At 29.3% G+C, this 27,902-nt stretch overlaps 3 protein-coding genes and 7 non-coding genes across 18 annotated transcripts; 5 read left to right on the forward strand and 5 right to left on the reverse strand.

Moving 5' to 3' along the window:
- Positions 1–1,806: 1,806 nt before the first annotated feature.
- LOC100868361 (aromatic-L-amino-acid decarboxylase) lies at positions 1,807–13,366 on the forward strand. Of its 6 annotated transcripts, none has more exons than XM_003690076.4 (10): positions 1,807–2,003; positions 2,304–2,465; positions 9,791–10,034; positions 10,129–10,362; positions 11,273–11,402; positions 11,538–11,798; positions 12,066–12,183; positions 12,280–12,367; positions 12,516–12,716; positions 12,798–13,366. In XM_003690076.4, the coding sequence occupies exons 3-10, from the start codon at positions 9,834–9,836 to the stop codon at positions 13,089–13,091; spliced, it is 1,527 nt and encodes a 508-aa protein (XP_003690124.1). In that variant the 5' UTR covers positions 1,807–2,003; positions 2,304–2,465; positions 9,791–9,833; the 3' UTR covers positions 13,092–13,366. The 6 variants fall into 6 exon arrangements, with proteins under 6 accessions (XP_003690124.1, XP_086763146.1, XP_086763143.1 ...); XM_086907020.1 differs by having other exon boundaries at positions 1,919–2,003; positions 2,389–2,465; positions 9,940–10,034; XM_086907017.1 differs by having other exon boundaries at positions 1,971–2,003; positions 2,389–2,465.
- LOC116414718 (U5 spliceosomal RNA) lies at positions 3,724–3,842 on the forward strand. The gene has a single exon (XR_004225286.1). It is a non-coding gene; the product is annotated as a U5 spliceosomal RNA (small nuclear RNA).
- On the reverse strand, positions 4,221–4,294 carry TRNAT-AGU (transfer RNA threonine (anticodon AGU)). The gene has a single exon. It is a non-coding gene; the product is annotated as a tRNA-Thr (tRNA).
- TRNAA-AGC (transfer RNA alanine (anticodon AGC)) lies at positions 4,727–4,799 on the reverse strand. The gene has a single exon. It is a non-coding gene; the product is annotated as a tRNA-Ala (tRNA).
- On the reverse strand, positions 6,267–6,338 carry TRNAP-AGG (transfer RNA proline (anticodon AGG)). The gene has a single exon. It is a non-coding gene; the product is annotated as a tRNA-Pro (tRNA).
- On the forward strand, positions 6,760–6,831 carry TRNAP-CGG (transfer RNA proline (anticodon CGG)). The gene has a single exon. It is a non-coding gene; the product is annotated as a tRNA-Pro (tRNA).
- On the forward strand, positions 10,651–10,775 carry LOC116414719 (U5 spliceosomal RNA). The gene has a single exon (XR_004225287.2). It is a non-coding gene; the product is annotated as a U5 spliceosomal RNA (small nuclear RNA).
- TRNAP-AGG (transfer RNA proline (anticodon AGG)) lies at positions 11,105–11,176 on the reverse strand. Its single transcript has one exon. It is a non-coding gene; the product is annotated as a tRNA-Pro (tRNA).
- Positions 13,367–13,522: 156 nt separating the features above from the next.
- Positions 13,523–17,873, forward strand: LOC100871250 (peroxisomal N(1)-acetyl-spermine/spermidine oxidase). Its single transcript, XM_031917523.2, has 7 exons — positions 13,523–13,750; positions 14,293–14,517; positions 14,643–14,993; positions 15,375–15,566; positions 16,195–16,520; positions 16,968–17,246; positions 17,318–17,873. The coding sequence occupies exons 1-7, from the start codon at positions 13,683–13,685 to the stop codon at positions 17,488–17,490; spliced, it is 1,614 nt and encodes a 537-aa protein (XP_031773383.2). The 5' UTR covers positions 13,523–13,682; the 3' UTR covers positions 17,491–17,873.
- Positions 17,874–19,564: 1,691 nt separating this feature from the next.
- On the reverse strand, positions 19,565–26,158 carry Ddc (aromatic-L-amino-acid decarboxylase). Of its 4 annotated transcripts, XM_031917357.2 has the most exons (12): positions 26,029–26,144; positions 23,918–24,011; positions 23,134–23,223; positions 22,892–23,012; positions 22,663–22,776; positions 22,477–22,596; positions 22,272–22,401; positions 21,311–21,459; positions 21,113–21,224; positions 20,826–21,034; positions 20,542–20,742; positions 19,565–20,430 (listed from the first exon to the last, which is right to left on the reverse strand). In XM_031917357.2, the coding sequence occupies exons 3-12, from the start codon at positions 23,211–23,213 to the stop codon at positions 20,224–20,226; spliced, it is 1,443 nt and encodes a 480-aa protein (XP_031773217.1). In that variant the 5' UTR covers positions 23,214–23,223; positions 23,918–24,011; positions 26,029–26,144; the 3' UTR covers positions 19,565–20,223. The 4 variants fall into 4 exon arrangements, with proteins under 4 accessions (XP_031773217.1, XP_012344147.1, XP_086763148.1 ...); XM_012488693.3 differs by lacking the exon at positions 23,918–24,011 and having other exon boundaries at positions 20,073–20,430; positions 26,029–26,158; XM_086907022.1 differs by lacking the exon at positions 22,477–22,596 and having other exon boundaries at positions 20,073–20,430; positions 26,029–26,134.
- Positions 26,159–27,902: the final 1,744 nt, after the last annotated feature.

The raw sequence follows: 27,902 nt of genomic DNA on the forward strand, positions 1-27,902 counted from the left end.
TCTTTAATATAAATTTAAATATAAATAGCACATCTTTTTTTTCATTTTCGGTATTAATATATTAAATTCTTAAGATTAAAAAAGAAATAAAAATGCATGCAACTCACTATTAGATGCGAATAATCTGCATTGTTATCAATATTGCCGTAATCCATGGGAAGTTTTATTTTCTTAAAACACTGATTCTAATATGTAACGGAAACGAATATTTATAAAATAAATAAATAAATAAATGCAGCCGTCTAAATTACAATTTGCAAAAAACGAAACAAACACTGATTCTACCGATCGTATTGCGCGCGCGCATAAAATAACAAGCTTCTTTGTGGCGTCCATATTGGAACTTTTCCCGCCTTCTTACACCAATAATCAGCTAATAATCTAAACAAAAGAAAATATAAATTTTTAAATAAATGTATAAAATATATAGATTTAATCGAATATAAAACAATAATTAATTTATTTTGATAATACATAATATGATTATTTATAATTCTAACCTACTCTTAAAATGATGAATAAAGAAAAAAGAATAAATTAGTCAGATTTCCAATCATAATAAGAAACGTAATAACATGTATTGAATAAATCTATTAACGATAACAATCTATTAACCATAAATTAATATAATTAAAAAAAATATAATTAATAATGGAAAGAAATACTATGTAACAGATAAATCACACATCTCAAGAAAAAATATTACACGTCTAAAGACAATTATCGACAATTGTCGAATGATATTCTATGCCATGATCAATTATCGAATTATAAATTAAGGAAATTTGTTTGATAGATCGACAAGCTACAGATAACGTCAAAAATCAAAGATACAATCGAAGGAAAGAGAATAAAGAAATTCGAAGTTAATTAATTTCGTTATTATAATATTGAATGGATTACTAAATAAATATAATATTTGGTAATAGAATAGGAATAAAATTACTTACTGCGTAGAGAGTTCACGTAACTTGAAACTATGATACGTTCTGTCACGATGATTTTCGAGACGAGAATGACACCATGCGTCAGTGGTTCGTTTAGCAGCTCTCTAATTGGTTGAAATGATACTACTACTCTAATTGGTTTCTTGTTTATTCATAATTGGATAAAAAATTGAATATAGTATATATAAAAATTGAATTATAAAAATAAAATATAAAAATATAAAAAAAATTAAATGTATAAGAATACCCTTTAAAAATAAAAATTTTGAAATATAATAACAACAAATTTGAAACACAATAGTAAATAAAATGATAATTTTTATAATAAAAATTTAATATTGATTAACAATCATTGTAAAAATTTATAATTTTAAATAAATAAAAAAGTATTTTATAATATATAATAAATAAATGAATATAAATGAATGAGTATATCATTAAATAAATAAATAAATAAATTAATAAAATAAGATTTTTATAAAAATAAATAATGCAATATTTAATATTAATTTAAGATTTATATCATAAAAGTATTACAAGTAAAAATAAAAAATTGCAAACATATTGATTATTATATTCTACAAAATCATTTGCCAAAATTTTATATTTTCATTAAATTTTTATAAATATAAAATGTTGTTGAAAGAAAATTATATACGTCAAATTTTCATGAAATATTGATAAAAATTATTACATTATTTTATTTGAATTTTAATAATAATATTTCAATTTTCGCGTGATTTAGTAAAAAAATATTTCACTAACTCGTTGCTTCAGCCAATTAGAAAGCCGTTAGAGCTCAACAGTTAGACGAATCACTGTGTGTTGTCAGTTTGCTCGCAAAAATTATGGTAGTAATATGTATTGCGCAGATACGGATCGCGTAAATGCATGGAATTTTTATTAATATTGTTATATTTATTAAATTAGCAAACAATTAGTCTTAAATAATCTGTATGTGTTTGTTTAATTATTTATCAAATATTGTTATATCAAAATCAAATAGTTTTTTTACAGTTTTTTATCGTTTTACATCGATCGTTTGTTTGACTGGCAGTTTGTATTATAAATTTGATTCTTATATATTTGTTTTATGATTATGATTTTTATTATACAATAGTACTGTTATTTGTCGTTTGCTGTTTAATATAATTTTTAGGAAATATTAGCCGACTTTGATCTAATGAAAACTTAATAATACTTTATTCGTTTTAATGAAAAATGTACATAGAATATTGTTATATATTTCTCTTTGAAAATATAAAAATACTTTCGACATATATTCTGTATTACGTTATTACGTATTATATTCTACGTTATATTTATGTTATGTTCATTGCTGCTAATATTTCTTAGAATAATTCTTATGAAGACGTTCGCTCGATTTATTATGATTTGTTATTCTGTCGCGTATATTTCGTTTCCATATAATATAATTCAGTTGAAATCGTGCCACGGACCACGAAACATCATTGTATCGTAGAAAGAGTGATGATTATATGGAACAATTCATATCAGGTATATATCATAACCTATTTATCACATAAGATTAATATTTAAATAATTATTCTTTTATTTTTTTTTTCTATTACTATTTTACTAATATATACATATTAAATAATCTATTATATTATATATATTATTATAATTTATTATTCTTTGATAACTAAATTATTTCTTTTCTTTTAAAATCTATTTGATCGTTATTGTTAAATCATGTCATAAGTTTAGAATAGAATTATTTTTATTAGAATAGGATTCTTTTAATATAATCATTTTTATTTTATATATTTTATATACTTATTATAAAGATTTAATTTTCTTTTGTGCATAACTAAAAAGATTTCAATATGGGCACCATTTGACACAATGACCAATCAAATGATGATTCTTTATGGAAAAATGATAATATTCGCTTTTGTATCGAAAATAGATATATATATATATTTTTTTTTTCTTTTTATTATTATATACTATTATTTATAATAATATTTATTATTATATTTTTATATTATTATATCATCATTGATTTATTAAGTAATATATAATATATAAATTAATAATTGTGAATTTTAAGATGAAAATAAAAATAATTGAACAAATTTTTATTTCGGATATTTCATTTATTCGAAAAAAATTAAATTTATTCTTTTTTTACTTATTTAACTCTTTATAATTTTAGAATATAATAGCTGTAATTAAATTTAATTAAAATAAAAATAAAATCGGTGTTTATTCGCCAATTATAATTTAAACAGGCGTGTCAAATTTTTTATTTTTCCTTCTTTTTATATATCGAAAATATTCATTTTATAGAATATTAGAATCGATATCTTAAGAATATTACAACATAGTGAATCAGAAGATATTAGAAGCATTGATTTTCGAAGTCGATATTTCAGAACATATGATATAAAATTTCACAAGATATATCTATTTCGTTTTTCGGCACTATTATTTGTTGGTAAATGTTCATTATTACAATGGATGAATGTAAAGAATTACCTGATATTACCTACAAACAATAAATTGACATATACATTTACACAAGTAATTTATTTTTAAAATATAAATAATATTATAATTATATAATACATTTTAAAAATATATATTTAATATATTTTATAATATATATTTTGTATTCTTGTTTATTTTTTTCTAATATAAATGCTTTTATAAATTCAGTTGATGTATAAAATGGCCACTAGATGGCTTATATTCTCACTAGTAGAGAGCTATATATAGATGTACATAAGGATGGAAAGAAGTTAGATCGGTACTCTGGTTTCCCTTCAGACCACGTATAAATCTTTCGCCTTTTACTAAAGATTTCCGTGGAGGGGAACAATTGATGAGTCTGAATTAATTTTTTGTGTGCCCGACATAAGTTGGGCCGTAAGAAATAAGAAAACAAAATTTGCATAAATATTTTGTACTTTCTGTACTTTCGATATTCTGAACATAGGTTTTTCTACGTTTATCACCTGTTTTATATATATTTTAGAGGATTTTTTAATAATTCTACTTATAAAAATCAATATAGTAAAGTGTACTAATTATCCGAAATAAAATTATTATTCTTTGTACTTCTTTGTTATATAAAATATATTTGAAGTAATTTTTATAAGTCCTAAAATTTCATTTAATATACGCATTTAAATAGAAACGAATATCAAGTATTTAATAATTATTATATTTACTATTAGTAGTAAATTTTTTGTAGAAAAAAAATTATATTGATCCTTAAATTTGGTTTTAAGGATCAAATTATTAAGGCTCCGGAGGGATTCGAACCCTCGATCTCCTGTTTACTAGACAGGCGCTTTAACCAACTAAGCCACGGCGCCTTTGTGCTCGAAGTTTCTTTAATATCATAGACTTTTCTAAAAAATATTTTCAATACAAAAGTTATTTTGGCCAAGAAATTATAGAATATTTTCTTAAAAATTATCAAATGTTTTTTGTATGAAAATAATTTTTTTATTTTTTCAATACATATTAAATTTAACAATTTAAATATATTTAAACTATTAATGAATTTACGTAGAAAATGTTAAATATTTCTTAGATGTTTAAAAAATGTAGATTCTACGATTCAAAAATATATAAGAAAGAGATTCAATCATAAACCAATAATTTTAATTTAGAATTATAGATGAAATTTAATCCTTAAATTATAAATTTTGGAAAATAAAATATATAATATTTTTAATGAATAAAACAAAATAAAAAATTTAATTTAATATTGTATATATCAAAAAATATTTTGTCACAAATTTTGGAGGCGCCGGGTATCGATCCCGGTACCTCTCGCATGCTAAGCGAGCGCTCTACCATCTGAGCTACGCCCCCTGTGTGAAGTGTGTTCTTATTTTATGATTTTCTATTTAATATATGTCATACAAATCTAAATATGATTGTAAATCATGTTTTTAAGTGAAAACATTTATTTAAGATCTAAGATTAGATTCTATCGAGTATTGTAAATTTACAAAAGAATTAGTATAATATATTTCTTTATTTTAGAAAAATTAGAAAGGTCAAAGGCAGGGAAAGCGCTTTCAGTACTTAAAAATTTTTCTAATTTCAAAAATTTCAAAAAAATTATCATTGAGATTTTTAGTTTCGCGTGGAAAAATTGATAATTGGATATAATTCTTTTTTTCTTTCTTTTTTCTATTTATTGCATATTAATTTTATTGCAACTTTTATTTGAACTTCGATCCTTTTAAGGTTAAAGATCTCTCATTCAAAAAAATATATTGACACATGTAATTATGATCTATTAATAAATCGCTCATAAATTTTGTTAATGATTAATAACTGTGTATGACATTTCTTTTAATAGAAATATTAAATGAATTATTTAGCAAGAGAAAAATTATATTAAAAAATGCCACCTCAGCGATTTTTTTCTATATATGTAAAAAATACTGCTCATTTTAGTTTTCGATATTCGTAAAAAAAAGCTATTATTACATAAAATTTCTATACGCATGCGTTTATGACAATTTGTATGTATATGCATAATTTTCGATATTAAGAAATAGAACAATATAATTCCAATTTAATTCTAATTCATGTAATGTCATATTCACTTGCTTAATAATTACTATATTTTTATTTTTTTTTAATTTATTTTTTTATTATAATGGAGACTATATATCTATACTCTTTTACAAATTCTTTAATAATTAATAATAATTGTTTATTTATTATTGTTTCATTTGAATTATATTTAAAAAAAATATTTAAAAATAGGAAATACACATTGAATTACACATGCATTAAAGAAAGAAATATATAAATGAAATATATTTTTAAAATTAATAATTTATAAAAAATATAATTATGTTAACAAATTTTCCAATTTCTTTATAATATCTTGAATTAATCGTTTATCTTAAAATCTGTAAGAAGAAATTATCCAATAGAAGATGGAATGGCATATTACTTAAATAATTTTTTTTTAAATCTTTAATTTACTTGTCAAAACTAATATTTCTGAATAAAAATTAATGAATTTTCTTAGAAATTAATAAAAATTCTTTTTACTTATTCTATCTATTTTCACAAAAATATCATTAAAAAATTTTATTTCTACATTTTAAAATTACTAAATAAAATTACTACATATTCCATCAATATTTTAATATTTTTTTATATGTATTCTATATTTACATTAGGCATTTTAATATTCATATTATAATTTTCAGAGGTTTATCATCTATTATGGACTTTGTTTCTTCGAAGCTCAATTGGAGAACATTAATAGCGATACAGATGATTTAAAAATCGATTTTAAAATGAAAAAAAATTGGGCTCGTCCGGGATTTGAACCCGGGACCTCTCGCACCCTAAGCGAGAATCATACCCCTAGACCAACGAGCCAGATTGAAAAACAGTCCTTTCACCGCAAATATCGTGAAAAATCATGAAAAATAAGTAATATACTAGTAGGAATAAAATTCTCCAATCAGTACTAATAATATATTTTATATACCAAGCGAAATATGTATTTTAGTCGATTATTTCATCTTATTTCCATAGTATAAGTACAAAAATAAATATATATTTAACATATATTATATTTGATTATATTGCAAATTTGTATTATCTCTACTTTAAGAACTACTTAATTTGAAGCTATTTAAAATAATATAAATTATTTAAGATGATAACGTTCATAATAATTATATAGAAATTTGAATTAGTATTATTTATGAATGTTAATTTTAACATGTTAATAATTTGATTTTATTTATTTAATCATGAGCTTGGTGATGGTTAACATAAAAAAAGTTTTCAAGATGGCTCGTTGGTCTAGGGGTATGATTCTCGCTTCGGGTGCGAGAGGTCCCGGGTTCAAATCCCGGACGAGCCCAATGGAATTTATTTTTTTCTTTTTATAAATTTCTTGGTTATTTTTTATCTTAAATTTTATCAATTATATAATTAGTAATATGTTATTTCTCTTTAAATGATGAATGAATAACTTATAGAAAAATATTATTATTTTTCAATAAGTTATTATTTGACTTTGTCACTTGAGTTAAATAATATCTTTATAACGATATATTATTGATTATCGAAGTATATTAAAATATACGGAAAAGTTTTAGATTATAATTTCAAATATATCAGTCGAATATTTTATCTACAAATTTTTACAAGATCTTAATATATTTATAAAACATTGAGGAATCGTAAATTCTAAAAACCAAAACAAACATAAAAATTAGTATACAAAATTGATTGAGGCTTATTTAAATCAAAAAACAATTTAATTTTACGTTAGATGCAACAATAACAAAATGCGATAACGATATAACAGAGAATGATTATTTTATTTCTATTTTTCTTTGTTTAACAAAAACTTCAATTCAATAAATGAACCATGGTGATACTTTTTATACCAATTTTTTTGCTTATTTTAATTTCTAGACTCGATATTTCACACACTTATTTATAACACTTTATATATTTTCAATAAGTCAATATAATATAAATAAAATATAAATAAAAATAAAATAAACGAGTAATAATCTTATCTAATCGTGCCATTAAAGTGACCAAAGTCACAAACACAGATATGCAGTTATTTTATATTCCGTAAATGAGTAACGGTGTTTAGAAAAGCTATATAAAGGAAATAGTTTCGCAATTATTACAGTAAAATTCATTCCCTCGTAGATGACAGTTGACTTTCCTAAAAATTATTCCGAGTGTATTTCGTTATACTTTATTTTCATGTAAGTATATTCGTTTTTACTTAATTAGTCGATTTAACTTATTTAATAGAACTCAAATGAGTTCTGTTAACTTATTTATTTGTTTATGAATTTATTCATTGATATTAATATATGTATATATGCGCGCGCGCGTGTATGTGTGTGTGTGTAATAAATATCACAATTTTATAAATAATTTAGTAATATTTTAATATAACTATATTAAAAAAAATTATAATATATAACTAATAAATTATTAATAATTTTAAACTCTGAACATTAAAAAAATCTGAATAAAATATCTGAAATTTTGATTTAATTAAAAAAATAATACAAAATAAGGATATTTTTGAACAGTATTTTCGTTTTATAAAATTAAAAAAATATTACAATTCAAAAATATTACAAATCTTGTGATTTAATCAAAAATACGAGATAGAAAATTTATAACATTATTAATTGTTTGTTTTCCAAATTTCTTTTCGTTTTAATTTATATATTTATAATATATTATATTATATCATAAATTATTAGTTAAATACTTGTTAAAATGAAAAACTAGATAAAATACTATTTGTCAAACATATTATTATAAAAAATTATAAAAAATAATAAATATAAATAATATTATCAGAAGTAATACTTCTTTGAAATAAATGAAGGCCGTTATGCATGAACGCCTCGAATATATTGTTTTCCGGATATCAGGATTAATTGAAGGACATTTTTTTTGTACTTCACATTTCTTTAAACCATTTTTATTTATTCAAAGAAAGAAAGGTATGTAAACATTTTTATCTCTTATATAATCTCGAAAAAAGAGAATTTAATAAAAAACAATATTTTAGAAATTGAGATTAAAATTATTCAATAAATATATATATATATATATCCATATATTAACAATTCATAGTGAAAGTTAAAAAATCCATATATATCACAATAATTTGTTTGCGCAATGTATAATCATTTTCAATTATTCAATCTATTCCTCAAATACTCGAAATTCCAATAAATTATATTATCTAATATAATTATACTTCAATTATGTAATTTTTTATATTATTATTACATTATTATTTGTTCATTATCACTCATAATCATTTCAACTCTTATCATAACATTTAATAGTAAAATTTTTTAAATTATGAATTATTAAAAAATTTGATCAAAGCATGTTCGATTCGATTGCGAAATTCTTTTTGAGATATAGAATTTTTTCCGTTTCTTCCACGTCACGTGGATTAATTTTTTGTATAATTATGGTGAAAGCAGAGAAGAGAAAGTTTTCTATGTGTCGGCACTTAACTTTATTTAGCGCGATTCAAGCGAATTCATTTCTTCGTGAACCGTTCTCGGCTCGATATCTGTGCATAGTGGAATCAATTTTAATCTAAAATTTCGTGTTAATAATATATGACCATTTATCAATTAATATTCGACGATTCGCGAAATATTGATTTATTAATAAATTTTATTGAAAGAATTTTCTTTAAAATGTGTCATTAATTTGTGTTATAATATCAAAAATAAAAGGTATGTTTTTGCTATTCGTGACTTTTTACAGTTTCATTAATTCAATTTGTGAATTTTAATTTATTTTTTTTGATCAATTATTTTGTTTAAAAATTAAAATTATAGACAAATAGTATTTTTAATTATTTCTATATTTGGTTTTATTGTAAATAATAACGTGTTATATTTCGATTGAAATTGAATTTCAATTCGTGCAAAAAGTATATCAAATTGAAATAGAAAAATATATAACATTAATATGTCGCATATAAATTAATTCTTCTTTTCCCAATTTGCTGGAGTAATGTTCAATATGCTGATGAATGAATATTAAATATTAAAAACTGTCAGATTTATCAATGAAAATATTTGGATTAAAAATAATATTTGTTTAAATAAAAATATAAATAAAAATATATTAATTATAAAAAATATATCATGCTTTTAATTTTTAAAGAGTTTTTAAGTTTTTAAAGAAAGTGGTAAATTATAATAGGTAGTAATTAAAATCTACTTAAAATATAATTATTGTGCATGAAATAGATTCAATATTTTTTCTTTCATTATTCTAATTGATTTAACATTTTAATTTAACAGAAATAATTATAATTAATACAACCAAAAATTGTAATTTTCAATAATGGAAACGAAAGATTTCATTGATTTTGGCAAAGCAATGATAGATTTTATCGCTAATTATACGGAGAATTTGAGAAAGATTAATGTTCTACCGAATGTCGAACCAGGATATCTTAGTAAACTGTTGCCGGAAGAAGCACCGCAGAAGCCAGAAAGTTGGCAAGAAGTGTTCAAAGATGTGGAACGATATATTTTACCAGGAGTAAATAATTTCATTATATATAAATTTTTTTTTGTAGCATTAAAGAGTTAAATATTCTAATTTTATTCTACTAATTCAATTTTTCTATTTTCAGATAACCCATTGGAATTCCCCCAATTTTTATGCTTTTTATCCAACAGCAAACTCTTATCCCGCCATTATAGGAGATCTTTTATGCAATAGCATTGGTAGCATAGGATTATCATGGATATCTTCTCCAGTGTCTACCGAACTCGAAATAATTGTAATGAATTGGCTTGGAAAATCATTAGGATTGCCAGATGAATTTTTAAATTGCAGTGGAGGTCTTGGAGGAGGTGTTATAGAGGTAAATAATATTATTACTAATATTACAAAGAATTTAACATTTTTTAAAATATTAAAACATTTTAAAAAATTTATATGAATTGCAAAAATTTTTGCATGAATTGCATAAAAAATTATTACTTAACAAAGTTTATATTTTGATGATTCTGTAATTAATACCTACATATATATACCTATACCTATATTTTACTTATAGTTAATACCTTAAGTATCCACTAGAGGGACAACTTTCTCGCTTTTGAAAAAGATACTAGTATGATTTAAATTTTAGCATTATGTAAGCTATTTCCAACTGTGGTTTCCCTTCAAAATTCGGATAAATCTTTCGCCTTTTACTAAAGATTTCCGTGGAGGGGAACAATTGGATCAGTCGATATATAAATTTTTTATATTACCTCGACTTTCGTCGAGGTTCGTTGATTATTTCAAGCATAAATTTTATTTGTAGGTATTTAACCTTAAAATTCTTTGGCTTTTTTTACAAATTTATTTGAGGAAGAATTAGTAGAAAAGAAAAAAACATTCTTTTATTTTCTTCCATGTTAATATTTAATTATATTTCATTATTAGTTGTGAATATTTAATTATAGAAATTTTTGAAATCTTTTAATATCTCTCATACCACAATAATAGTAATATTATACTAAACAAATATTTATTTATTTTTGAGGAAGTGTGATAATTAATTATACAATTATTTTACGATATAATATTATAATAAAATTAATATATGAAAAAAATTTGGGCTCGTCCGGGATTTGAACCCGGGACCTCTCGCACCCTAAGCGAGAATCATACCCCTAGACCAACGAGCCACTATATTCAATTGTTTTTTAATTATTAAGGAAATCAAATAATTGTAATAACAAAAGAAAATAAATTTTAAAAATTATTTATTTTTGTTTAATTAGGGATCAGCAAGTGAAACCACATTATTATGTTTAATAGCAGCAAAAGAGCAAACTGTGCGCTATATAAAAAGTCTGCATCCAGAATGGGAAGAAGGTTTTATCAAAGCCAAATTGGTTGCATATACTTCTGGTATTTATCCTATCATTATTCCCTATTTTAATCTTGATAGTAATTTCCTTAGTCTTCTTACGTAAATAAAGAGCACGTAAACGAAGAATTATAAATTATTTGTTTTTAAATTGTTTTTTCAATTTTATCTTACAGATCAATCGAATTCCTCGGTAGAGAAAGGTGGTAAACTCGCGTCAGTTATCATGAAATTTTTAGCTACTGATGAGAAATACGCTCTTCGAGGTGAAACATTACTCAAAGCGATCAAAGAGGATTTGAAAAAAGGTTTAATACCTTTTTGCGTAATAGCTACATTGGGTACCACTGGTACATGTGCTTTTGATAATCTTGAAGAATTGGGACCAATTTGTGAAGAATACAATATATGGTTGCATATCGATGCTGCATATGCAGGTCAGTAATTTTAATTTCAATTTTCATCGATCATTTTTTTAATTAATTTTGTATATCAGAATTTCTTTTAAAAAATTTTTTCCTTCAATATCATAAATTTAAACTATGCATACATTTATATTTATATTAAATATTTATAACTAATAATAAAATATAATTATATTTTTTTTATTAATAATAGTAATAATAATTCCATTTTGATTCTTTTTTTGATATTATTTTGATGAAAATAGTGATTGTAAATTGTAAATTTTATTGTTTTCATAGGTTCTGCATTCATTTGCCCTGAGTATCGATACTTGATGTCCGGTATTGAATATGCCAATTCCTTTAATGTTAATGCACATAAATGGATGCTAATAAACTTTGATTGTTCATTGTTATGGTGCATATATTTTTTCGTTTTATGATAATACAATTGAATGTAATAATATTAAAATCGAATAAAAATTTATTGAAAATTTATATTATATCTTTTTAGGGTAAAGGATTCTAAAAAATTTACCGAAGCTTTCAATGTAGATAGGATTTATTTAAATCATAATAAACCAGGATTACCTGATTTCAGAGTATATATATATATATTTATTTTTTTAAATAAACGTTTAATTAAAAAATATATGAATACTATATCTTATCGTATTTTAAAAATATCTTATAACATTATCATATATCTGATTAAATAAGAGTTTTAATTTTTTAATTTTTATTTTTTAGAATTGGCAGATATCTTTAGGTCGTCGATTTCGTTCGTTGAAAATTTGGTTCGTATTACGTATTTATGGGATCGAAGGTATCCAACATTACATACGACACACAATTGAGTTGGCTAAAATGTTTGAAAATTACGTTAAAAATGACTGTAGATTTGAAATGATGACCGAAAGATCTATGGCTTTATGTTGTTTCAAAATAAAGGTATCTGTATAAATAATAAGAGAAATAATATTTGATTCGATAATTTTGATATCGAAAAATGAAAAGCATGGTTAATTTTAGGGTGACGATTGTTTAACCAAGGAGCTTATCGATCGATTAACAGCCGAAAGAAAGATTTATGTAACAGCTGGAATGTGTCGCGATAAAATAATCGTCCGATTTGTGGTAGGTTGTCGTTTGTCTCGCGAAGAGGATATCACCTTTGCGTGGCGCGAAATCACAAATCATACAACAGAAATTCTCAAATCTTTGAAACACTCTTCCGCGAAGGAAGAATCTTTCAAATCCACAAATGATATAGTGGCGAGGATCGAATGCTTAAACCTTGAATCGAAAACGCAAAAGATAACGTAAAACATATTGCATATTATTTATTTGATAATTCGTAAAATGAAAAATCATAGAGGCTTCTTCTTGATTAGATATCACATCGTAAATAAACGTTGTTTAAATTGTAATATATTTGTATAAGAAACATAACTTGTAATTTAATTATAATATTTATAATTACATTATAAACATATTGATAACAATCATTTTGAAATTAATATTAATTATACGCAAACTACTTATTTTATATTATACGATATTATACAATATTATAATACATAATACAGAATATAATTATACAATATTGTCCTATGATCCTTTGTCTATCCTTTATAGTTCTAATATATATAATTTATGATTCGAACAGGAGTAATAATTTTAATCATTTATTTTGATCACGATCCAAGGATTAAATAAAATCTTCACCGTAGTTGGCTATGACTAATATTCTCGACAACAAAACATCATAACGGTAATGGTCGTTTGTTTGCGCGTGTGATATGCTCTCTTCATAGCAACGTTCGCCAATAAGGAACTCACCTTAATTACATCTAAATTCTTATCAAGATAAAGCTCCATCGTCTTCATGAACAAATTCACTAGTTCCGATCATTCATGTCCAATGAAATGCTACGTGCGAGGACCAAATTATCCTTTCGAACATTTCGAACAGTTCTAATAAGGTAGATCCAGACAGTCATACATTTAATAAAAGTCACTGACATTTAATGTCAATGATACAAATTTCACGTTATGAATTTTTAATTACACGTTCTACCCGTATTTTTCAACAGAAGCAATAAATAATCTAATATCAAGTTTTCTCGTTATATCTACGCAACATTATAACAAGACATTTGATTTTACAAAAGATCTTATGCGAGGTTATGTGTTGAGAATTTGTGTTTAAATAACTTCATCTACTGTCTATGTCAGATTTAGACACGGGAATTTTAAATTGACATCAAATTTCAATCTTTTCTGTAATTGTTTTAACAATTTTCTATTTTTCTACGACGACACGATCGATTATTTTCTTTTTCAATTTTTAATTTTACATCACGAACGACAATTTTCAACACGGCCAAATTGCACGGTATCTTCTAACAAGTCCAATGACATTTTTATTCTTATTCGTTTTCGATAATTTAATTAATTTAAATTATCCACGAGAAATTTTAAACAGATCAATAAGATTCGATTCGTTCAAATTTTCATTGGATAGAAATTTTACATCGAGTAAAGGAGGAGAAGGAGGAGAAAAGAGCATACCACCATGTACGAAGCTGGCCAAATTCGAATCGTGTCAATTGGATCCTTGTATGCTGGATCCATGCAAACCGGAACCAACGGTCGTAATCATCGGCGCTGGGATGGCCGGACTTTCAGCGGCGCATCGATTGGCTCAATGCGGTCTTCAAAATTTTACGATATTAGAGGCAACGGATAGGTATATTATCATTCCGCGACGACAGCGCGTGTTACATAATGATAAATGATTACGAACGAAATTTGGAGGAAATTTGGAGGGAAAGCAAGTGTCAAAATAAACGTTTGGATAACGTTTGTTCGCAGACCAGGAGGTCGAATCCATTCGTGTTGGTTGGGCGACGTGGTGGCCGAGATGGGTGCCACCTGGATCGAAGGAGGATGCGTGGCGAATCCTGTATTCACTTTGGCCGCCCAAGAGGGTCTTCTGAAACCGCCCCTGTTCAGGCCTGATCCGAGTCGTGGACTCTTTTGCACGAGCGACGGCCGTGCTATCGATCTCCCCGTCAGCATTACGGCTTATCATACATTTCGTCAGATCGAGCAGCAGGCGGCAACTCTTTTCTCCCTAGGTTGTGGCCGGACCCACGGTACGTTGCTGAATTTCATGGGCGTCCGAATTCAGCAGGAGCTCCACAATTTCCCGGAGGAGCAACGGTACAGTTGCCCAGGTCAACTGCAAACTGTATCACCAGTGATGTAAAAGTAGTTGTAAATAATATTTTTGTATTAACAAGTATTAACCGACCATTTTATAATGCCAACCACCTGATTTTCATATTAAATTACTCGTTTCGGATGATTTTACGGCTTTTTCTCCTTTTTTTTTTTTTTTTTCCCTTTTCTTTTTCCTAACAAACGATCGTTCAATTGTCACTTCTTGCCATCTCAACCTCTTTTACCCTTTTTATCTTACTACAGGATCGGACAAGGTTTTTTTAATCGGTCATAACGTTACTTTACATCACTGCGTTTTTAAAAACACGATATCCGAAAACCGTTCGCCTTCTATACCGTGATCGATCTTGCCTTTTTCAGATATGACGCGGCCAGGGTGATGTACGGAATGACGAACTGTGTGAGATGCCGTTGCGGGGACGATCTGTCCCTTGTTTCCGCCGATCAGTTTGGAAGTTACATCGAGATACCAGGAGGAAACGTGAGAGTGCCGCTTGGATACGTTGGAGTACTCGCACCGTTGTTACGAGATTTGCCGAGCTGTGCTCTCAAGTTAGTTGTTTACAATTATTATTGAAACGTCATTTTTCCCATCCCCCCTTTTTTTTTTAAATCGTTCCTATCGTTCCGTTTTTAAACAAGTATCCATTCGATCGATCCTTCCTTCCAGCAATCTTGTTCCCAAAATGTCAAAGTTAAAACGGATTTTCAAAATTGAATTAGATAGATACGCCATTCGACGATACGCGATCGCATATTAGATTTGCTTATTATTAGCAGTCAAAATGTTGGTGTCAAAATTTATTTTATCCCCTTCTGAAATTCGAATGAATCCACTTGGAAAGAATTTCCTCGTGACATATAATTATTACCCGCTATTTCCCTGTAAATATATATTTACGTTTAAAAAAATTGTTGTCGAGTTGATCCAATAGCTTAATCTTACGTTACGAATACCTGATCGAAAATAGAAATTATCCTATACATTTAAAACATATCTATTCGCGATGAAAAATCACTTGGAAATTCGATTTATCAACGGGTTTATTACTACTATTATTGGTTGTCATCGATTAAATTACCACGGATTCTTCATCCTCTTCTCGCAATTCTTTACTTAAAATACTTTGAATACGTGAAAAATCGCTACATATATAATCGTGTATATTTTCTGTGTCAGATATTGTAAACCAGTAAGTTGCATTAGATGGGGCGCCATAAGCGATTCTTGTCCCCGAGCAGTGGTGAAGTGTTGCGACGGGGAAGAATTTCCGGCCGATTACGTGATAATCACCGTGTCCCTCGGCGTTTTGAAGCACCAACACGACAAACTATTCTGCCCCGCACTGCCTGCGGAGAAAGTGGAAGCGATTTGCAAATTGGGATACGGATACGTTAACAAAATATTCTTGGAATACGCGAGGCCGTTCTGGGTTTGGAAGGAGGGAGGTCTTAAACTGGCTTGGTCAGCCGACGAGCTTGCCGACAGATGCGATTGGGTGAAAGGTATTCGTATTTCAAAGTCCACCACGCGAATAATCCGATTTCCAACTCGGCGAGAATTCTCGTCGTTGCACGAGAGAGAAATCTTCTTCTCTCCTCGATTAACGCTAAACCTACCGTGACATTTCGTGTATACCTATTCATTCCTACCATGAGCAAAAAAAACATTTGTATCTTAATATAGAAAAAGATTTTAGCTAATTGGATTCTGTAAAGTAAACAATAGAGAGAGTTGTGAATATTGAAAAATGGGTTGTATCTTTACATTATAGAAAAAGTCGATAAGTCGATACAGTAACTTTGTATATACAAGAAATTCTAAACGAAATTTCAAAAACGGTCATTTGACCGCGCCGTGGTAGGTTTAGTGTTAACCATATTGTGTTTTAAGCAAAAAGAAAAAAAAAAAAAAAAAGTTTCAAAATATCAACGTGATCGATATTTTCGTAGGAATTTCAAACGTGGAAGAATTATCGACTTCCCAGCACGTTTTATGCGCATGGATTTGCGGCCGAGAGGCGGCGGATATGGAATTGTGCTCGGACGAGGAGGTGGTCGAGTCAATAACGAGAGTTCTTCGACAATTCACCGGTGATCCTACACTCCCCTATCCGGCAAATCTTTTGAGAAGCAAATGGTGTATGGATCAATATTTTGCCGGCTCGTACAGTTACATGGGATTGGAGAGTACCGTTGGCCACCAATGTGATTTAGCTAGTCCGTTGCCAGGTATATTTCTCTCTCTTACAAATAATAATAATAATATCTGTCCTTCGTTTACGATTATATACGATTTCTAGGTACGTGCGAACCTATACCTCCGATTCTTTTATTCGCTGGAGAAGCCACAATTCCAGGACATTACAGCACAGTACATGGGGCTAGATTGAGTGGTATTCGCGAAGCTGAGAGGATAATACAATTAACGAAACGATTCGGTGGCCCGCCAAAGAATACACCTGTCAAAAGCTAAATTCGTCCAAATATGAGAAATTGGTATGCGTCATGTGTCTGTTTCTTCTTTTTTTTTGTCTAAAAAACAGAATACTCGTGTCTGATTCGAACAAACATATTTAACTTAAAAATTTAAAGAAACATCGATTACTATATTACTATTGTGTAAAATACGAAGTGATAAGTTTTTTGAAATCTTATAGAAGATATATATATATATATATATATCTCTTTTTACTCCTTTTCTACTTGATAATTATATTATTGGCAGCTGTAACTTTATTATATATACACTTATATACCGCAAACTTTAAGTTCATTTTAAGTAAAGAAATGTCTGATTGATTTTGTAGGTATTGCAATTTTTATGGAATAAAAGCTAAATGTATTGATAAAAATAAAGATTATTTAATCGGTAAGAACGATAAGTGAATGATGAAAAATTTTAAACACATCAAACATTAAACGATGTTTAATTACATTCAATATATGTTTTATTACGTGTACAACAATGTAATAGAGATAATGTTTCTACACGTATTTTCAACACTCACGTACAACAAACGTATAACAAATATTTAGTTGTTCGTTTCAGAAAGGAAAATAAATATTTTAAACGAATTCTTTACGAGTCGATACGAACAGGTACGTACGTACACACACACAATTACATTTTGATTTATTACTTTCCGTTGGTCCCATTTAAGCAGCAATTCACATTATTGCACCGAGAAAACGTTCTTATGATTTATTTGATTGATTAGTTGTTATCACTAATAACGATATTCGCTTATATTCGATTTTAAATGCTAAATTAATGTTTTTTTTTTTCTTTACTAATCATCGGTCGCTTTGATAAATTAATAATCGTTATGATAATTATTATAATAATCGATAAATTGTAATAAATTATGTTATATATTTTAAGATATTATTTGTTATTCAAAAATAGACTTATGTACACATCGTGTTATATGTATAAATCTGTAATAATAAGAAAGTATAAAATATTACTTGTGCATTCGTTCAACCAGTGCATTTGAGAGTACACGAGATTCTTTGACAATTATTTTTTTAAGAACGTTTTGCTCGTTCGATAGACCAAACAGTGCAAAGTAATTTCTAGATCTATTTATTGTCCCAGTTGCAGCACTACTTTACGTTATGTTAAAATGCCATAATTATACTCGATATTGTTACTCGATAAGAGAAGTGAGCAATATTATAATCGTAAAGAAAATTGATCGACGCTTCGATCGTAGCTCGAGTAGGATCGATGACAAACGAATGTATCGAGAAACGAAGATCTTGCTTGAACAGAACAGGAAGACTAAGATAATAATACAGCTATAATCGTACAATTGAATACACAAAAAAGTATGACACGTACGTTTGCGTTATAATATCATAGAATGATATTTTAAATAATTAATTTAACATAAAATATAAAATATTTAATTCGAATATAAATATAAATATTCGTTTATTCATCCAGTTCTGAATACGTTCTTAATATCTAATATATCCATCTACTACAATTATTTTACGCAATATTAATCTTCCACCTACATGCTGGGACATGTAAGTACATCTGTGAACAAATTGAAACGTATTTCCTATACCTATTTTATGGACACGTGACCAACTTTCTTTACCACAGTATATTGGGAAACTTGTTTTTATAAAAGTGGTAATATCTACTACGAAAACGTAAGTTGTACGTAACGATACTTTTTCTAAAAGATAAGAAGAATAAAGAAATTAACAAGAATAATACAGTTTTAACATTATAGTTAAACTTTCCTATATCATCGAATTGATCGCAAACACGATCGAATTCAACAATAATAACGGAATAATTCGTATCCCGTTTGCTACAAGTCAAGCGATATCTAAGTACATTAACGTTATACATGTATCTTGAGTGGATACAACGATGATACAATACTTTACTATACTATACTATACTAACTTTCACAGAGTTATTATTATCTAAATGACGAAATTCTCTTATTCTGAAATTTTATTATTAATTTTCGTATATAATAATCTGAAACTAATAAGATAATAAGAAGAAAAAAAGATACATCTAGTGTATTGAAACAGATTAAATAACATTTATTAAATTATTTGAAAATACTCGTTTAAATATATAACAGATATACTCGCGAAATGCACATGTGCCAACAACTGCGTAATATTCTTGCTAAAGATACATACGTGTGCCTCTGTCGGTAGAGTAGAAGAGAGCGATCTAATAGGTCTACAGAATACATTAGGTATGCGTTCGAAAAGTGGCACAAGGAGACACGAATGTATGTAATACTGCGTTTATATAGTGAATTACGCTAGCGTGAAACGAGGAACGATCTTTGGCTACTTTCTTACATGGAATCCCTCCGAGTTATCTTTATATTAAAATAAAATACGATATAAACGCGTGAAATAATTTTTAACAACTCGATAAATTTTCTTGGAATATTTTTTAAAATTTTTTTTTTAATAAAATAACAAAATAACAGATATTACGAGGGAAAAATTCTTTCGCAATATATATAAAATAATAATAATTAAAAGTTAAAAAGTCGAACGATAAAATAAAATTGAAATTTGCGAAATAAATAGAATGCTTACTTGTCTCGATCATCCGCGTTCTCAATAAGGTATCAATAAAATATTTTCTAACGAGCTAAGATTGATTGCAAGTTGCAGGCGCCAAGGAACGACAACCACGAGCTATCTGAGCCCGCCATCACTTAGAAACGGATTGCTCTTCGAAGACCTCGTCCGTTCTAAGCTTTATCTCTTTCCAAGAGTTCTGGATGTCTTTGCTTTCGCTGAACCGCGAACAAATCGCGAATCGTAGAAAGTACATATCGTTTATCTTGGACGGTACCAAATGAATATTTCCGGCGTCGTTGATTTTCTTCAATAACGTCTCGTTTATGTCGTTCGATCCCTGCGAATTTCACCCATTTAATGTTATGTAACGACGACAATCTCCTCTTTTCTTTCTTTCTTTCTTTTTTTTTTTTTTTTTTTTTTTTCGAAATAAGAAGAAGATCCGTACCTTTAGTCGGAAACAGACGAGTCCTAAAATGACCTCCGCTACAATTTCGAATCGTGGATCCGATAGAAGCAACGCCTCAAACTCGTGAGCCTGGTCGACGTGCTTTCTGATGTATCGTTGAAGATTCTCCACGCCATAAATCCTCAACACGAACCAAAGCTTCAACGCTCTGAATCTTCTTCCCAATGGGATTTGCCAATGCTGAGTAAGAAAATGTTCGCATTCTGTTTTTCAAATTTTGTTAAAAAGAGAGAGAGAGAGAGAGAAAGATGAACAACATTTACCCTGTAATCAGGAAAAGATCCTTGTAGATCGTGCCTTAGGTACAGGGGATCCACGTTAAAGGCATTGATCATATAAGTGGGATCTTTCAGCCACATGGTCGAGCAATCGAAATTCACCAGCATCCACTTGTGCGGGTTAAAGTTGAAGGAATCTGCCAATTCGATTCCTTTCATTAAATATCGGAATTCCGGGCATATGAAGGCGGAGCCTGAAGAAAAATTATGAGAACTTGTATTAATTAAGCGAAATTGGTCGAATTTCTCGTTCAATTTGTCGTTCAATTCACCAGCATAAGCTGCATCAACGTGCAACCAAATATTCTCGCGATTCGCGACGACACCAATCTCATCGAGGCGATCGAACGCGCATGAGCAAGTTGTCCCCAGCGTTGCGACAATCTGTGTATAACGAACACGATTCACAATTTTAAAATTAATCATCAACTCTGATTCTCTGTTTCAAACTGTTTCGAAAGAAAGCTTACGTAGAACGGTATAAATCCTTGCTCCTTATCTTTGCGGATGGCTTCCGCCAGCGACTCACCACGAAGCTTATATTTAGAATCCACTTCCAATAGATGGAATTTCACACCTCCTAGGAGACCAGCTCGTTCCACGGAACTATGAGCCTGACCTGAAAGATAAAAAAAAAAAAAAAAAATATTATCCGTCCCTCCTTTGTGTCGGCCCGTGTTGAATCGAAACAATCGAAATTGGAATTGGATCCCTTTCAATCGATAATGATAAATCACCACCGACGACAATCGCTTCGCAATGGGAATAAATAGCTAACGAACAAAGGAAAAAGAAACAGGAGAGGAAACTCCTCTCTCGTTAGAATAGCAATCCCCCTCCCCTCGTCGACGAGATATTATTCCCTTTTCTATTCACGATTCGATGGAATCGAGAATTGGAAAATCGCGAAACGCTTTTAAGCCGAGGGAGAGCGGCGCGTTTTCGACGTGCCGCAGAGGAGAAGAGGTAACAGGAGCGCAGAACGGTCGAGGGGGGTGGAGGTGGGTGGCGAAGGGTGACAGGGTTGAAATAACTCGAGTGGTTATTACGCGTTGCCATGGAGACAAAGTGCTGGCTGATGAAGTGGCCCAACCCCCAACCCACGGCTTGTCATCCTTCCCCCCGTGCTCGTCGCGTGCCTTTGTCAAATGTTAAAGAGCCAACGTCATCGTTAATCTTGTTTACGGGAAATCTCGGTTGGCTACGATCTCCAATTTTTTTATCCCATCTCGGCCATCCACTTTATCATTATTCCACCTCCTTTTTCTTTTCTCGCGAAAATGTATCGTAATTTTGAAATTGCATACGATAGACACGTTCATATAAATATCGTTACGCGTTGATTCTACGTCCGCACGTTATACGACAAATCGATAAATATCGGGAGATGTGAGAGAGCTTTAATAATATACACGGTTTATCATTACTTACAGGAACTGTAAGCGATTAATTTCCCCACGATCTCGTTATCCGTCCAGTCAGGATGTTGCTCCTTGATCTGCCTTATTTTTCTAGCCTTCGCGGCGAGAAGTGCGACCAAAGTGGCTTCACTCGCAGTTCCCTGTACGACGTGGAATAATTGATCATTAATTGTCGTGGTTTATCGCGTGCATCGATCGACGCTCGAGGAAATTACCTGAATGACACCCCCTCCCTTTCCACCGCCACAAGCTAGAAACTCTTTCGGCAAGTCTAACATTTTCCCTAGCCAGTCCAACATCACTACTTCCAGTTCGGTGCAGGCAGGGCTTGCCATCTAATAAAAACGCGTGGAGGGTGAAGTTGTTATTATTATTTTAATTTAATCAATTATATTACCTACCCAAGAGAATCCGATGCACGCAATGGCAGCGCTGAGCATGTCAGCAACGATTGCTGGATACGATTGGGCCGTTGGAAAGTATGCGTGAAATTTCGGGCTCTGCCAATGAGTGATCTGGAGCAAAAATATTCCTTTGTTATTTTGCCTTCTTTTTTCTCTGTTACTTTCATACACTTGTGTCATTTTTTTTCTTTTTTTAAACGCGTGATATATCTCGATCGACACTCACTCCTGGCATTATCACTCTTTCTATGTCTGCCATGATGTCCTTCCAGTTTTCTGGCGTTTGTGGAGCCTCCGAAGGCAAAAGAGGTTTCATGTAACCTGGTTCCACCGTTGGCAGTACTCTCCTGTAATAAATTTTATTCTTTCGTTGAAATCTATCGAATCTAAACGAGATTTGAAATCGAGAAAAGAAATCCAAAGAAATTATAAATTGGATTTTTAGATATAATAAGAAACACGGTTTACCTGTCCCTGATATTCTCTAGATAGTTTGTAATATATTCCACCATCTCCTTGGCGAAATCCTTGAAAGTATCGGGATCCATCTCGTATTTTCTGCAAAATTCGAACACTTCACCATAATAATATATAATTTATATAATTCTATCATATTTATACCGTAACAATAATAATAATAATAATTCCTTCGATCGATTTATCGAGTTTTTTTTTTTCAATTTAAATTACAAAACAATGAACAAGAAGTAACAATCGTGCGTTATTTCAGTTCTATTGAGATCGTTCATCCAGCGTAATCTCTTTTAATCTAATTGGTTGACGTTCTTGAGTCTAGTAGACGTGCGATGCAATAATGGATGAGATCTTTTCAACGTGGATCTTAAAAGTAAAGAACAGTTCCCGATGAATAGATGAGAAGGCAGAAAGAGAGGGAGAGAGAGAGAGAGAGAGAGAGATTTAATTTGCTCATAATAATTCTCATTTTCCATCGAGATAACTTGATTCGCAAAGGACTAATGACCATGACTCATATTCGCGAAACAGGTACGATTCCTTTACGATCTCTTTACGATCTGTGTTATACATATTCGTCAAACGTGTTTGCAATAATTTAAATAAGATTTTTCATCAATGATAGAAATTCTTTTTTTTTTTCTTAGAATAACAAAATTTATATAGTATATTATTTGTATGGTTATTAGTTATATAAAAATGCTTCAAAACTTTTATAAATTCTATTCTATCAATAAAAATAAAATTAATATAAAAAAGAGAAGAAAAGATTACGCACGGATTTTTCCGTAGATGGAACGTTAAAAAATCAGGAATTGGGTATTTCCGTCTCTGATTACGACTTTGACGTCAATCAATCCTTGGAATCGGAACTGCAAATAAGTAATTTACTCGTAAAAAAAAAAAAAACAAATTAGATTAATTCTAAATATTAATCATCGTACAAATTTATAATATATATATATATATATATAATATATAATATATAATATATATATATATATATATATTTTCACGTGTCACGAGAGATTGATATACGATTTGGAAGAATTTTGAAGTCGCGCGAAAATCTTGTTCTGACCGAAAATTATTACGTCAAATGTTGCAATAATGAAAGTGTTGCTCCTTAAATTTCGATCTCTTTGTTATCATTTTGCTCGAATTTTAACGCGATTCTATTGAATGAAATCAAAAGTTGGCGAACTGCACTTTCTCTCGAACGATACATTTTGCACAATGTGTTTGTGATATTTGATCTAGGATCGACCATGACCGACTATTCTTCAATTTCGAATGTGATGCGAGCAAGGCTGTAGTTGTAGTTATACTCTTGTACAGAAGTCAAGTTTTTACTCTTTCTTGTTTAGTTGCTCAACGAACAAGAATTACACAATTCTTCCACCTTTCAATTTCTAATTACCCTGTATTTACTTTATTCGAGTTGTTCTTGAACAAAAAAAGAAAAAACAATAAAAAAAAGAATACTGATTTGAACAGATTTTTGGAGTAACAACGATTTAAAATTTTTAATCATAACAGATAACATAAGGATTGGAACGTGTCTGGAAACAAATAATATTACGAAAACGAATAACCTTGTTGTGAAAAGTCGTGAACCATTCAGAGCTCGGTGAACTGTTCAGATATACGATAAACGATCGTAAGTGCAATAACTTGTTCCGCTTAATGTGCATAAATTGAGACGGTGACAAGTGGGTGACTACACGATCTCGTAAAAATAAAAATCTCTCGATCCAGAGCACGATCCTATCTTTATCGATTTTTTTGTTTCCTTCCTCTAAAATTATTCTATTGTTCTCGAATAATATCGGTCAATTTTATTCGACATTCGAAAGATAAATATATTTAATCGCGTGCAAACTTCGTTATTTAATACAGACAGAGTAATCATCGAGCGATGATTACTTCGTTTCATAATATCATTTTTTCAAAATGATTAAATGTTCTCTGAAAAATTTTCCACGTGAGAAAACTCGTGTTATCTCGATAATTCTTAACGAGTGTTCAACAGTTGAATTTATGTATATATAAATTTACAAGTTTATATAATTTGAATTAATCTTACTTGCAATTGATATTTACTTACTTGAAAAATCTTTTATAAAGATCAAATAAATTAAACGTTTTGGAGCTTTACGATTTATGCAAATTAGATTAGACCTTGGCATTAAAGAGTCGAATTAGTTATAGCTAATTACATATGATTACGCATTTTAATTTATGCATTTAGGTATACATATTTCAATCAATGATACGAAGCAAATTTTCTATAAGAATTCTCTTGCATCATCCTTTTTTATGTTCTAGAAATTATTCATGGAATTCAATTGTTTATTCATTCATCTTCTAATGAATTTTTATAATCCTTCAACGAGATTTAACTAATTCTAGTTGAAATTTTTGTTTCTCTAAGTGAGAAAAAGATTCAATTTAAATTAAACTTCAAAATTGCATTAGAAATCAGAAAGAATTAATGGTATTCGAAATTGTTGCATCGAACATATTTCTCACATATTTCTCACAACGAAATAAGGAAACATTATCGAAATATATCGAGGTATAACATTATAATAACTCTTTCAAATTACATTAAATTTAAATTATCATCAAATCTCTAAATAAATTCAGAAATATTTAATACTTTAACGAGTAAGATTTCACGATTTCGTTAGAAAACAAAAAAATTCATTGAAAATTCGATTATAAATATCATTAAATTTGAAAATACACACGATACAAATACAAATCCGTGCAACAATTTTGTAATCGATGCTGCTTAAAAGAAACCAAAAAAAAAAAAAAAAAAAAAGAAGAAGAAGAAAAAGAAAAAAGGAGATAGAATAATAGAAATATGCGTGATCAACGTACCAAGTTAACGACGTGTCGGCAATGCAGCAGTTGACAGTCGAGAATCCACGTGGATCCGGCTCGAAATCCGCGAGCGCATTCGAGCGTGTGCACGCGAGCGCCCGTGTGAAATTGCCGTCTCGCGTCCACGTCGCGTTGCTTTATGTACCACCCCACCCGACGGCCACGCCGGATGGCTTTCCAACGATCCCGATCACGAGTTGCGCAGCTAGATCCGCTCGCCTGAATCATCGAATCTCGATCGATCACCACGCCCCGATCGATCATAAAACCGACTCGGTCCAATTTGATTACGCTTTTCGCCCGCGATTCTTCGATCGACCGACATTTTCATCGGCCACGATTCACCACCGGCTCAATTCCCGTCAATCGTGGATCCCCCCAACATTTTGTTACGTGAACGCACGGTTCACAACGCGAAAGATTTCCTAGCGGAGTATCGTTGAGTGGTTGGATTGTTTTTGTTGGATTATATTCGATCGGATGTATGGACAAAACTTTGTAAGAAATATTTTTTTTTCTTTTTTCTTATCTGTGTTCATCCGATATTATTAGGCTTCCGAATTTAATTTTTTATCCTTTCAGCGAATTAAGAAAAGAGGTTTCTAAGGTTGGCTCGCACGCCTTTGACCTTTATCTGAATCACAACGCAGACAGATTTTTACTATATTGCGTCACGAACGAAATTTTCATTCGACCACGCTTTTTCGAATTCCAGATTCGAAAATTCCAACGTATAATATTTTTAAATATACATTGGCGTTGCAAGTTGTCGAAATCGCGATCAAAGATCGCGTTAAAAGTAAAGGAAATAGAGCGCGAATGTTTCTTAATATGGCTTAACAGCGTAATAACGTTTCGACGGTAGTAGAGAGGCGAATTGTAACTTGATTCCAAGTTCGAAATCAAGACACCATTCAAATGGTAAAATCGAATTAACACTTTCGAAGTCGGCGCTGTTTCCTTGTGACATCTTATAATATATTGCATCGAGAATAAGAGGAAAATCTTTCTTATTGCGAGAAATTTAATTATTTCTACGAGCAATAATTCTGCGTATAATAGCTTTCGTAATTATCAAACACAATGGTTGGGTCAATGCTACCAAGCGTGTGAAAGTTGTGTCAAAGTGTACTTTAAAATTCTACTTTATCATCCTAATTTATTTCTTTTTAATTAGAAAGTCTCCCTTTTTTTTTTACTTAGAAAATATTAAACGAGCACATCCACGATCGGACAAGAAAACGACGAATGATTTCAAAAGTATTCGAGTGACCGAGATTACGTAAGAAAAGTGTGACGATCAACAAGTAGCTCGAATAGAAGAAAACTTGTAGCTTCGGCTACGTTGAATAACTGTTTGCCAAGATACTTCCCCAATCGGAATAATCTGTTTCGTTCGAGTTGTTCGTAAAACAAACCGACCCTTCCGAGTTAATTTGAGAACGTCAATGACTTGCACGGAATCGGGTCTCGTTCGCTTTTGTCTCTCCAGCCTTTTTCCTTTCACGTAGATCGCGGATAAATATTCTTCTAAGAATTTCGCACGAAATTGAACGAAATTGAATCGAATTGGACAAGAAACAAAACTGCATTACAATTTCGATTATATATAATTAATTATTGATTAATTAATTTGTTAGAAACGTAGAAGTTTATTTTGAAATTGTTACAATAGTTCAATTTCAGCAAAAGTAGGTATGTGAAATTGTAACGTAATGTTATCGTTTTATATTTTCTTAACAATCGTTTTTAAAAGATCTTTGCGAGATGGTTCGAATATTAGAAGCTAATATTGGATAAAATTATTTTTTCCGATTTTGAGTTTAATTTTTAAAGAATGAATAGAAAACAATATTGCTTTTTATTATAAT

Source organism: Apis florea, unplaced genomic scaffold (assembly GCF_048593485.1).
Source record: "Apis florea isolate Af1SG1 unplaced genomic scaffold, ASM4859348v1 contig_24_pilon, whole genome shotgun sequence".
Lineage (NCBI taxonomy): Eukaryota > Metazoa > Arthropoda > Insecta > Hymenoptera > Apidae > Apis > Apis florea.

What these genes read in the sequence shown, in the direction of transcription:
- LOC100868361 (XM_003690076.4), top strand. Translation starts at nt 9,834, where the DNA reads ATGGAAACGAAAGATTTCATTGATTTTGGCAAAGCAATGATAGATTTT. An exon ending in TATCGATGCTGCATATGCAG is followed by an intron (nt 11,799 to 12,065) that starts GTCAGTAATTTT and finishes TTGTTTTCATAG; the next exon opens with GTTCTGCATTCATTTGCCCT. An exon ending in TATGTTGTTTCAAAATAAAG is followed by an intron (nt 12,717 to 12,797) that starts GTATCTGTATAA and finishes GGTTAATTTTAG; the next exon opens with GGTGACGATTGTTTAACCAA.
- LOC100871250 (XM_031917523.2), top strand. Translation starts at nt 13,683, where the DNA reads ATGTCCAATGAAATGCTACGTGCGAGGACCAAATTATCCTTTCGAACA. An exon ending in ATATTAGAGGCAACGGATAG is followed by an intron (nt 14,518 to 14,642) that starts GTATATTATCAT and finishes GTTTGTTCGCAG; the next exon opens with ACCAGGAGGTCGAATCCATT. An exon ending in AATTTCCCGGAGGAGCAACG is followed by an intron (nt 14,994 to 15,374) that starts GTACAGTTGCCC and finishes TGCCTTTTTCAG; the next exon opens with ATATGACGCGGCCAGGGTGA.
- Ddc (XM_031917357.2), bottom strand. Translation starts at nt 23,213, where the DNA reads ATGGATCCCGATACTTTCAAGGATTTCGCCAAGGAGATGGTGGAATAT. An exon ending in CGTGCATCGGATTCTCTTGG is followed by an intron (nt 22,597 to 22,662) that starts GTAGGTAATATA and finishes CGTTTTTATTAG; the next exon opens with ATGGCAAGCCCTGCCTGCAC. An exon ending in ATTAATCGCTTACAGTTCCT is followed by an intron (nt 21,460 to 22,271) that starts GTAAGTAATGAT and finishes TTTATCTTTCAG; the next exon opens with GTCAGGCTCATAGTTCCGTG.